Source organism: Canis lupus, chromosome 9 (genome assembly GCF_003254725.2).
Source record: "Canis lupus dingo isolate Sandy chromosome 9, ASM325472v2, whole genome shotgun sequence".
Taxonomy (NCBI): Eukaryota; Metazoa; Chordata; class Mammalia; order Carnivora; family Canidae; genus Canis; species Canis lupus.
In genome coordinates this window covers 37621211-37633937 of record NC_064251.1, presented here as the reverse complement: position 1 = coordinate 37633937, position 12727 = coordinate 37621211, and the positions used below count along the sequence as shown (strand labels likewise).

The window sequence follows — 12727 nt, the reverse complement described above, 5'->3', positions numbered from 1 at the left end:
CCCAGATGGTTTCTTTGCTTCCCACCCTTTGCCTTTACATTTTAGGCTTCACTCAGCAGCTAAAATGATCTTTTCAAAACAAGAATCACATTATGTTCTCTGTCCAAAAATCTTCCAAGGTTTTTCTCAGGCAGAGTAAAAATCCTACGTTTCTATCACCACCTCTAAACAGAAAATCCGAGGGTTTGGTCTTTAGATCCCTTCTCTTTTCCTATTTATATTTAGTCTTTGTGTGTATACATATAATTTATACATAGTTCAGATACTATATACGTGCTGATGACATGAATTTTTATCTCTAGAGCAGACCTCCTTGAACTACACCTGGATGCCCAATTGGTATCTCAAACCTTAACACATCCAAAAGCGTGTTCAGCAAAACTGCTCTTCCCATACTTACCCAACTCAATAAATGGAAACCACTGGTCTTATTCTTTAGATCCCAAATCTGAGAATCATCCTTGATGTCCTCCTCCATATCCAATCTATCCAAAATCTGAGTGGCTCATTCCTCAAAATATACCCAGGATCCAACCATTTCTTATTATCTATGACCACAATACTAGTCATCATTATCTCCCACATGGATTATTAAATACTCTTTGTTTCTCTCCCCTTCCACTTAGTCTCAACACAGAGGTCAAGGTAAGCCAAACTTTAAGTCAGACCATGTCACCCCTCTGCTCACAACACTTCAAAATCTTCCAATCTTACTAAATAAATAAATAAATAAATTCAGGATGGCACTACATAAGTAGGACTTTTATTATTCCTCTGATCTCATTTTGTTTTTTGTTTTTTTTTTAAAGATTTATTTACTCATGAGAGACATAGAGAGAGGCAGAGACACAGGGAGAGGGAGAAGCAGGCTCTATGCAGGGAGCCTGACATGGGACTTGATCCCGGGTTTCCAGGATCAGGCCCTGGGCCGAAGGCAGCGCTAAACCTCACTGAGCCACCCGGGCTGCCCTGATTCTCATCTTTTATTAGTGTTCCCTTCAATCACCTGGCTCCAGCCACATGGCTTCCCTACTGTTCTTCAAACATGCCAGGCAAATTTCAACCTCTAAACCTCTACACTTGCTCTTCCTTCTCTGTCTTCTCCCAGATATCTACAGTTTACTTATTCACTGCAAGTCTTTTTTTTTTTTTTTTTAATTTTTATTTATTTATGACAGTCACACAGAGAGAGAGAGAGAGAGAGAGGCAGAGACACAGGTGGAGGGAGAAGCAGGCTCCATGCAGGGAGCCCAACGTGGGATTCGATCCCGGGTCTCCAGGATCGCACCCTGGGCCAAAGGCAGGCGCCAAACCGCTGCGCCACCCAGGGATCCCTACTCACTGCAAGTCTACACTCAATGTCATTTTATCAGAGAAGCCTTCCCTGACCATCCATCCTCCATATTAATTCCACCCATCCATTCATTCTCATCTCCCTTACTTGTAACTTACCTGAAAAATCATATATTTGTCTACTGCCTGCCTCTTTCCATATCAGAACAAAATGTATAGTCACTGGCACACAGAAGATATTCAATAAAATTACTGATTTTGAACGCAAGCTTCATCCCATCAAATTTAGTAAAAGAGCTACCACTGTCACGAAGTTTAAAAAAATTTAACAGTCATCTTCCCATTGATTAAACTTACCCATGTACATAAAATAAGGTATAAAGCTTCTTTGCATCAGTCATGCAGCTTCGAGTTACAGATAGGACTCCTTTGGGCCCTACTGTCAGGGGTTCAAGTGCGGGATTTCCAGACTCTACAAGCTGGGAAAAGAGGCGCTCCACACTGCGACGACAACCAACACATGGGACAAGCTGAGAAAGTGCACTCAATACTTCACGTGATGTCACCACCATGGCAATACTTAGATCTTGCTGCTTAAGCATGCTATGTCGCTGAGAAAGAGGGAAAGAAAAATGAAGAACAATCCTTAAGAAAGACATAAAATTTCTCTTCATTACTACTTCTGGTTCCTGTCTTTGTGTAGTAAGTACAATCTGGGCAGGGCTTGCCATCTATCTATCTGCAATTGACTTAAAAAACAAGTTGGCCTTGCTTGCACTGTACTGAGTTTACTCCACAAAGCCCTCTATTCTAGCATCTAAGGTATCAAAAACTCTGCTTAGGATGTCAGGGCTAAGCAGTATGTGCCCCAGCATAGCAAAAAGCAGCCCTGCTTCAGGAAATTTAGTGTTTGTTCAATGAGTACTAAGCTTAGTACACTCTCTTGAAATAAAAAATTTTAAACAAAGAAAAAAATAAAGATGGTATGCAGCTTTGCCACATCTTCCTCTCAATTTTTAACAACACACAATGGTTAGCTACAGGAATCAAGTTAGGATGGTGATAATATAGAGCAGCAATTCTCAACCTGGAGGTATGGACAGGTGGGTTATGGATTAGTGGGAGAGAACAAGGCCTATCTTACCTATGTAGAAGCCTGCAGTGAGTAACTAATATGGTGGTACATATGAATGTTATCTGTTGTCTATGACAAGTAGAAAAATGACTGAGAACCACAGCTGTAGAGAAATGGGCAAAACTCTAGTAAATAACTTCTATCTAGATGAAGTTATAGTTATACTACAAATAGTGTTTCCAGCTTTACAAAAAAATATGGGTAAGTAAGATAATCCCAAGAATTCTCTCACATTTACCATTAACCTTTCATTCAAAGTTTTCTACAAGAGTAGAAATAGAATTTTGAAGTAAAGTTAACAATTTACCTTCAATTATCTTGATTACATACAGGGTTTTATAAAGTATCATACTGCTTAAAAAATTAAATAAAAATCATGGAGTTCACAGTATAGTTTTTTTGTTTTTGTTTTTGTTTTACTTGAACAATCTCTACAGAAGAAAACCAACAAGTTCTCAATGAAAAGCTGTATACCCTATCTTTTAAAAACAGGGAAAGATAGCTTGGTGAAATTAAAGCTGTAGGGACATGTAAAATGATAACCCACCAAATCTTTTTTTTTTAAAAAGATTTTATTTATTTATTCACGAGAGACACAGAGAGAGAGGCAGAGATATAGGCAGAGGGAGAAGCAGGCTCCATGCAGGGAGCCCAATGTGGGACCCGATCCCGGGACCGCAGGACAGGCGCCCAACTGCTGGGCCACCCCAGGAGTCCCACCACCAAATCTCTTTCACATAACAGGCACATAAATGCATTCACTGTAGCAGGGTGCCTGAGTAGCTCAGTCAGTTAAGCATCTGTCTCCGAGTTGGGCTCCCTGCTCAGTGAGAAGTCTGCTTCTCCTCCCTCTGTGCATGCTCTCTCAAATAAATAAATCTTTTTAAAAAAATGTATATATTCACTGTAGCAATAGTAAAAGAAAGCAATTTCAGGGCAATCTTAAGATCTAAAGACCCCTAGGTAAAATGTAATTAATATTTAAAGCTAAAATTTTAAATGACTCTTCAATATACACACACACATTTAAAACATTGATTTTTAAAAATATTACCTGAATAAACTGCTTTAGTTGTGCACCATTATTTTGATGCCCATCAAGATTTAACACATTGTCAGGAAATTCCATCACCATCTTAATATGCAAAAGAATGAAAATCAATTATTTTATTTTCTTTGAACACATGCTACAAACTATTTTATAAACCCCTAGGACAGAAATAGGTCCCTAAAGCAGGATTTGCACATCCCAGTCCCGCCCCCTGTTGAAAAAAGTTAAAACTACCACCACCACCACCGCCCAAGTTATACAAGTTTCTAAAGCCAGAAATGGTATAGTCATTAGAAGCAAGGACACTGAAGTCAGGGAAACAAGAGTTCAAATCCCAGTTCCACTACTTATAATCTACATCAGATGTCTGGGCAAGTTACTTAACCTGTTTGACTTTCAGCTTCTTCATTTGTAAACAGAGATTAAGTAATAATGTTTAATATCTCTCAGAGTACGTTGTGAAGATTAAATTATGTTTAAAAGGGTTTGTTGCAGTGGCCCATAATATTTAATAAGTAAAATAACCTGACATTTTATATTAAACATACATACTTTTAGTTATTCCTCTTAATTATGGAATACAGTAAATTTTATAATGCAAATGGCTATATATGACAATATATGACATACTCAGACATCTATGAAATACTCAGAATAGTACCTGGCACATACTAAATGTTTGCTCTAATTAGGAACAAAAACAGAGCTATTTATTCAATTATCAAAATTCCCTTGGGTGCCTGGTGGCTCAGTTAAATATCTGCCTTTGGCTCAGGTCATGATCCCAGGGTCCTGGGATCAAGTCCTGCATTGGGCTTCCTGCTCAGCGGGGAGTATGCTTCTCCCTCTACCCCTTCCCCCTGCTCATATGCGCTCCCGCTCTCTCTCTTTCATACTCTCTCTCAGATCAATCAATACCTTAAAAAAAAAAAAATCCCTACCAGAGGAAGAGGGATATAAAATTCAAGGATGTTTCTGTATATCAGATAATGGGGAATTACTAATTAGCACATCACTGATCTGTGACACCACTGATTTTAGAAAAGTACAGTGGTTACATACCACTAGGAAAGAGCCTTTATAACTGTTAGATGTCACCAAATAAAAGAAACATTCCAATTTCAAAGATGTTAAAATGTGAGGGCAAAAACAGTATGCCCTTCAAAACAATGAAATAAAGTAACACATTTATATCTTAACTAAAAACATTGTTAAAAGTATTAAACATACTGTGCTAGGACAAACTTCTATTTCCAGATGACAAGGACCAAAAACTCCTACATACCCAAAGAGTGAAGTCATGATAAAGAGACCCATTTGAGGCAAAAACACAACACTAAAAATACCCCAACCAGTTGAATATGATCTTTAAAAAATTCCTTCTTCACTAACCGGCACCACAAAGACCTTCTTTTTTTAATAGAAGTGATTATTCTTTTTCCTCCACATTAGAAATGACAGCTCTTATACATGCTTGCTCTAACAATAAACTAAGGACTGGACAACAAAGACAAGTACAAGTAATAGATCTTTCCTTGATTTGATAAGGGGGGAATACAGGATGTGTGAAGTAGAGAGAAGGAAATACCAGAATGGATAATGATGCAAATATCAACTCAACAATCTAGGGCTCCACTGTATTACACAGAACCAAAAACTGCATGTACAAAATGATTCAAATGTTTCTATTTGTTGTGTATTTTCTTAGAGAAAAAGATAATACAAGATATATTAGATGTAGCCTATCTCTGGGCAGTGAAAAGAAAAAGGACTTTTTCCATTATGTGTTCCTACCTTTCCCCAATTAATTACAATGCACATATAATATTTATGACCAGAGAAAAGTTAGTGTTCCTTGCTTCCAATTCTATACTCATTATACCATATTCAGATACATGTTTCCACCTCAAGAGTTTTTATTATTCTGGAAGTTTCTTCTTCCATACACATAGACTATTATGTCCAAATCTCATAGATTTAAGGATCAATTACCCAGTTTTCAGGTTTACTGACTTCTCTCTAGTCTTCTCTCTTATAGTCTTACTAAAATCTCCAAAGACTGGTAGTAGTAATAATAAAGATATTTAGTGTAGCTTTATATATACTTCGTGTTGTTCTAAGCACTTTCATATGTTAACCTTAACAAACTGGTCACTGGTCTGCTTTAACAAGGTGGCTCTAAATGAACTGGTGAGGATGACAGAAATAAATGGGCAAAAAACCTAATGATCCATACTGTCCATTGTCCTTATATTTAACAGTCTACTCAGATTTTTCTTAAAAATTAATAATCCCAATATCAGAAGTCCTGGTCTATGAAAACTGATGAGACAAAAGTAGTTAATAGTACTTTACAGTTAATTCACATTTTTTTTTTTTGTCATCACTACATGGTTTAAAACACAAAGAAATCAAACTGTCAAGTCAGAAAAAAGTGTAGGATAAACTTTTAAAGCCATTAACTCAACAGAATACTGTAAACCACTCCAAATCTACCATTTAAGCAACTACCATCTTGATTTGCATTCTCACTTGTTTGATACAAATGTATACCACTTTAGTACATATTGATTGCCACCATAAAAAAAATTAAGATAATTACCTATTTTAAAATTAAAGCTACCAATTTAAGAAACACTCAAAGAATGCTTCTCATTTAACCAAATCAAGGTCTCTCCAGTCTGGTTCATAGGGGAAATCCTAAATTCTGACTCTGTGTAATAATGAATTATTTTTATTTTCAACTATGTTTTATTGTTTGAATAATTAAAGTGGAGGTCAAAGAACAAATTTAACATATTGAGACCTAACAGCTGACATTTAAAATGTATATAATTTAATGGATAAAAACTAGGAATCATTTCTAAAAGGTACCAACAGGAGGACAGGGTTAAAAAAATTTTTTAAACTCCTCATTTCAGATCATTTGATTTTCACCTAACCAGGTGAAATGTCAAGATCAGGTCTATTACTGTGTCTTTCCTAGGTTTCACTGGCCTACATAATACTAAGTTTTTTCTTGTAACTTACTCTATACCACCCTGGTTACAAACTCTGCACTCACACTAAATAATTATTCTGTCCTTGCCTTTCAAACACTTAGGACAACAGCTTTTTACCTTGCTGTTTTCTGGTCAATCATTATATACTCTTTAATGCTGAGAGAAGACAGTAAGAAAAAAGGAAAGAGGGAAGACAAAGAAAAGGGAAACACTACTTTTCCCATTCTTTAAAACCACCTCCTTGACTTAATCTTCAGATTCTAGGTTCCCCAAAGGAAGACGCTCATGTAAAGTATTTCAGGTGTGGTTTCACAGACTCATTAGTGTTCTGCTTCATGATGAGGTTGCCTTTCCCTAGCCGACCAAAAATAGAACCAGTCATTGTCCTGCAGTTACTGCTTTATAAAGTTTATTGAATCCATTACCCACTTTCACTCTTAAATACCTGTCCTGGTTTCTCCTGACCACAAATAATCTGTTTTTAGCACAAGCTCTAACCAACAGTATTAAATTTGTATTTATTAAAAGTCATTGTCACTTTAGCTTGACTTTTTTACTTCATCCTCATAGCTATTTGTAACATCTATCACCTTTGGTAAAATCAATTAAACACTTAAGAGTTAAAACATTAAATACTAAATTTAACAAACGATAAACACCTAATCCCCAAGTGAATACAGTACCATTTACTATCTTTTAATGTCTCATTAAAAACCATTATTTGAGATGCCTGGGTGGCTCAGCAGTTGAGTGTCTGCCTTCGGCTCAGGGCATGATCCCAGAGTCCAGGGATCAAGTCCCGCGTCGGGCTCCCTGCAAGGAGCCTGCTTCTCCCTCTGCCTGTGTCTCTGCCTCTATCTCATGAATTAAAAAAACAAACAAACAAACAAAAAACCCCACATGATCAGTCTCTAGTCCATTTAGATTAGTTGATTAGGAGGGTAAACTGCTTCCCAGCAATACTGTAGCAATGTGACACTATGTATCAAGAACTCTACAAAAAGGTTCTTATCCTTCGATCCAGTAACTATACTTCCAAAGCCTGAGAAAAAAATTTTAATGCAGATTTATGTGTTATTTATAATCTTATCATACATAATCAAAAGCAGAATCACCTCTATATCCACAAAGGAGGAATGATTAAATTATGGAATGTTACAAAACAAATTATTATTTGGCCAATAAAGCTGCTTAAAAATGACAAGAATATTCTCAGTATTACATTTAGTGGGGGGAAAAAAAAAAAAAGCCAAATATAAAATGCTACAGTAAACAATACATCTCAACTCTCCACCTAAGTGTGTTTCTATGACCAGAGTTACAGCCAATGTTGCTATCTTCTTAGTTATCTCTCAGAAGTAGGATTAAGGCTATTTTTTTTTTCTTTGTTATACAGTTATTTTTCAAGACTATTTTATAAAGAGTATAAATTTTGACTCTTTTAAAGAAAACTACCTACTTAAAAATTATAATTCTTCAAAAATATTTCTAAGGTAAAATATGTATTCTGCCCATCTGCTATTCTACAATTCTAGTTAATACCAAAAGTATTTTGGCCACAAAGCATACCACTTTCCTAAATATTCCACCAGCTTACCTCTTTGGGATTTTCTAAAATACACCTAGATCAGCACTATACTCAAGGATTCAAACCCACTAAATTACCAAATGGGTCTTAATGTGTATTTAATATACCACATAAAAGAGGCAGCTACTTCCTCACATACAAGCTTCTCAATTTCATTTTACAAACCCAACCTAAAATCACCAGTAGAATTAAGGCTAGAAGTTTCAACTTGTTATTAAAATGATACATTTGTAACTGAATTATGAAAGCTGTAACCAGACTTAACATCTAGGTGCCAACAAGATTCTAAGACAACTTGAAATAAAGACCACACAAAGTTTTTTCAATGCATTATGTATAAACCCTAAGAACAAAGACCAGACCAAATGTTAACTTCAGGGATACACTGCCATCAAATTATCAGTAGGCCAGTGCAGAGCATAAACTTCTGCTACAGGCGTCTTCCCTCCCTCTTCCAACAGGTGCTTGCTCTGCATTCTTCTTTTAAACAGTATTTGATAAAATAGTTCTGAAAGAAAGTTGTTTCCCAAAATATAATGCATCCCTGACAAGAATTTTCACTAAGCAGCACTCAATGACTATGCACAAGTTCCAAGACAAAGCAATAAATAGTCCCACTCATTACTAGTGATAAAAACCCTTCTAAAGCCAAGAAAAACTGCATCTTTTCCTAAATAGAATGCTATTTTGAGATATTTAAATTAAATGACCCTAAATTTTATTTGCCTTGGTGACAAATTCACAATACAACAAAAGCAAAACTCAACCACCAGGTTCAATCCAATCCCAACTTCTCTGGAGAAATAAGTACAATAATGTATCATAATGCAAGGTTACATCTTTTTCTGTGGGAAGTTTTAGAAATTAATATCCTTGTACAGAGAACAGAGTATAAAAACACTCACTGTTTTAAAGTGCTATATGACAGATGTGTCAATGCTGCACTCACAAGGTGGTTATGTGAGCGTGCTAGTGCCTTTTAAAATGTTGTAAATATTCAAATTTATGTTGATTTCCCGTTTTGATACTATACACTCAAAAGTAACCTTATGTTTAAACCCACTGGATTTTTTTAAACTTCAAAGGCATTCTGGGGCAATAATCATAGAAAGTTCATACTAAATTATGTGCTCTAGAAAAGTGTTTGCGTTAGAAGTGGGAGAAAGAAAGTAACAAATAACTCACATTAGGAGTTTTCAAATGGAGAAATGCATCATTTAATTTGACCAGAGTGCTATTATTTTTTTTAACTTAAAATACAATTCCATTATACTTTTAATGTAAAAAATACAGAAATCATAACCAAGGAATACAAACACTTTCTAATGCATCAACACAAACTCTATTTACCCCATGTCAGGCCAAATCACTCTATCTTTCTCCACAAAACAAAAAACAAAAAACAAAAAACAAAAAAACTTTCTTTTCATGAAAAAAAAAAGATGCTTTCACTTAAATAGTTCTAACCAATTAAGTCACCAAAAAGCTCCTCTAGTCCTTTTAAAAGTACTGCAGCTCAATCAAATCTTAATTGAGACTGGCAAACAGAAAGGCATAGAGTGGCAGCTCTACAATGACTTGCATTTTATACAAAAATTGAAAAAACTTCAATGGATATTTGCAAAAGAAAATTCAAGAACAGAACTGCCTCTTAAAAGCAAAAAGGCAAAGGTAATACGATGAAGAGACTGAGTTACACCTATCAAAATAGGGAAACGTATAATCCAAAGCTCCAACATCATCAAAATGCAGGTTTCAAGATATTCAGAAAAAGCTCATTTCATGTCTTAAGAAATAGTGGCAAGCAACTGCACTCATTTCCTGTTCAGATTCAATTCAAATTTCTGCCATTTCCTTTCAAAGGAAATAGTACAGCAACATAGGGCAGAGGGTCAGTAATGCTGTACTACCATCAACTCTAAAAAAGAAAACTACCCATAAATGGGTTTTGACACTTGAGATGAGCAATCACCTCTTTATAATGCTCTTGCACATTCACTAATTTTGCTTCATTAAAAAAAAGAAAAAGAAAAAAAAAAAGGTTAACTGTAAACTAAAAAATAACTATTGCCAAGAAAACCCATTTTGAAGAGTCATGGCCTACCAATAAATCATTTCAAAGAGTTTTAATGTACTAGGCAATATGACACTATTTACAATGAAACCAAATCATTTTTGTGGAATCTTTACTGTGCGAGAGCATGTCACTTTGCCCTAAGTAATTAAGCTTCTGTTGTGAGCTATACAGTATTGAGAGACAAAATATACAGGTAGCAGTGCAGCTGCGACATTTCCAGATAATTAAGCCTCCCCGAAGGGTAGGTGCATTCTGTAAAGGATAGGCCCTAAACGCCCAAGATCCTTCAACCCCTCTCCGAGGCGCGTGCTTTGGCAAAAGCAGCGTCTCCTAAAGGGACAGGGGAAAGGAAGAGGGTTCAAAAAGGAAGGAAAATCTGGAGAGAGGGGCTCGAAATGCTTACGAAGCGCTGGGTTAGGGCCCCGCAAGGATTACCGTGCGATACACTGCAAAGGCGAGTTTGTGGGGCCTGCCGGAGAGAAGGCCTCGCCTAGGAGTTGCAACACACTCTTTCTCCAGTGCGCAGCGCTCGGCCTGGGGGAGGGGGAGGAGGGGAAACAGCTGCCAGGGGAGCGGCGAGCCCGGCCCGGCCCGGCCCGCTCACCGTGAGGGTGTCGTCTATGTAGAGGGGAATCTGCCTCCTCTCGAAGGGGAACTCCTCCTCCCCGTCCCTGCACACTGCCACCAGTCGCGCCATCGTCCCCGACGCTGCCGTTGCCACCGTCACCACCTCCTCCCAGCTGCCGCCGCCGCTGCTGCTCCTGCCGCTGCCGCTGCCGCCTCCTCCCAGCTCCTGCCTGCAACAGCCAAACCCCGCGAGCGTAAGCACCCGCCGCCGCGCAGCACTTTCGCCACGGGGGGGAGGGAGAGGAGCAGGAGGGCACGGGAGAGCCGGGCTGCGTTTCCCATCACCCGATTCCACACGCGCTCAGCCAATCAGCGACGAGCAGCGCCGGGACCCGCCCCCTCGCGCCGCTCGCCCTCCCCAGCCCCCACCCCCGCCGGCCTCCAGTCAGGGTCCAAAGGAGAGGCGGAAGGGACCCGCCAGCCCCGGGGCTTCCCCAGCCCGTCACCGGAGTCCCAGCTCCAGGACCCCACCCACGGCCTCAGCCTCAGAGCCCACCGCCTGCTTCCCGCCGCCGGGGCGCCCTCAGCCCCCAGCTGACCCCTTCCTCCCCTTTCTTGGCGCGCCCCGCCCAGTCCGTCCCCAGGGCTGCAGTTGCCCAGCGCGACCCCGCCCCTGGGAGGGGTCGACCCCGCCTCAGCTCTGCGGAGTCCGTGAGAGGGAGGCTCAGACCCTTTCCTCACCCTTCTCGGAGGAGGCCTCTCGGTTCTGACCTTCACCGTTTTCGTGGTCGCCTCCCTGACCCCCACCTCTGCTCCCCGTTACCGGCTGACGAGGCCCGCGTCAGGGCCGGCCTGGGCGGGAGCGCGGCTCCGAACGCCGTTTCCTCTCCAGGCTCAGTCAGCCGCTCGCGCCACGGGGAGTGGGGGAGGGAGGGCGGGGGACGTGAGGAGGGTGGGGCAGGGAGGGGCCGAGAACTCCGGGCGGGGCCCCGCCTTCTCTCGCGAGACTGTAGACCGTCGCTCTCTGGTCGCCTCTTTCGAAACCCTGGTGGAGGGGGTGGGGGTGCTCCCTCGGGTATCTCGAACGCGTGACCGACCCCTCCCCCGAGTCTGGCTACCCAAATAAATCCGAGGTAGGGCTGCCGGGAAGAGTGAACAGGCCCGAACCTCCGTGGCCCTGCCGCGCGGGCCCGGGAACCGCTCTCCCGAGGTCCGGAGGGTGCAGAGCCGAGCTGACGCAGGGCCCACCTGAGGGGTCAAGGCCCTGGGAGGACTTAGGTAAGTGGGCGCGGGGGGGGGGGGGGGGAGGTGAGGCTTTCCAAGTCAGTGGGAGCGGAAAAGCGGGAGTGAGGGAAGGGGAGACGAGCGTCTGGAGGGTGAGCGAGAAACTCGGGGCTTGGTTTCCAGGAACTTGACGCCGCTTTCCCTGAACACCCCGACTGACCGGGAGCCCGCCGCATCACCGCTTCCCCGACAGAGACTGCGTCAAGATCCCGCCCGGGGGAGCTACTGATGTGCTGACAGTTGTGCGTTGTAGTTGCTACTGTAGAGGCAGATAGAAGACGACGTGGGGAGAGGCTCGTGAACGCCCTGGCCAGAGAAACGTCTTGGGCCGGGTTAATATTAACTTAGAGACTCAGGACACGGGTTCCCCTGGGCAAAGTACTGGTACGGGCCAAAGGCCCTTCCCTTTCCTCTGTGAAGGCAAGGTACCTATACCCTGCGTGCCACCGTGTACTCACTTCCTACCTTGAAGGCTTTGGAGGGCTGCTGGAAAGCCGAAACCGTTGTTGGGAAGTATTTTGCCTATGAAAGTCTTGACGGTTGTAAGGACAAGTCCATCTGCTGCTTCTAAAACTAATCCTGATGACAGTATTTCCTGGTAGAATAGGCTAAAGCAATGATACCGGTCTTTTAAAAAAGTATTTTGGTCATCACCAGAAACCTTAGAGACTCAGAACAACAAAAAAACCCCATAGTGCATCTTTAGCCACATGTTGACTTATGACATTGT

General features: G+C 40.9%; 1 protein-coding gene across 9 annotated transcripts in view; it reads right to left on the bottom strand.

The window, feature by feature from the left end:
- Positions 1 to 11687, bottom strand: part of GGNBP2 (gametogenetin binding protein 2) — a 33218-nt gene extending 21531 nt beyond the window's left edge. For 2 of the 9 annotated variants that reach the window (XM_025439864.3, XM_049114180.1), the window contains exons 1-4: positions 11455 to 11653; positions 10751 to 10943; positions 3483 to 3563; positions 1651 to 1904 (exon numbers count right to left, since the gene is read on the bottom strand). In XM_025439864.3, the coding sequence (XP_025295649.1) occupies positions 1651 to 1904; positions 3483 to 3563; positions 10751 to 10843 (428 nt within the window). In that variant the 5' untranslated portion in view covers positions 10844 to 10943; positions 11455 to 11653. Of the gene's footprint in view, positions 1 to 1650; positions 1905 to 3482; positions 3564 to 10750; positions 10944 to 11269; positions 11323 to 11454 lie in introns of those variants that run through there. The other 7 variants (XM_025439865.3, XM_025439861.2, XM_025439863.3 and 4 more) reach the window with 7 other exon arrangements.
- Positions 11688 to 12727: the final 1040 nt, after the last annotated feature.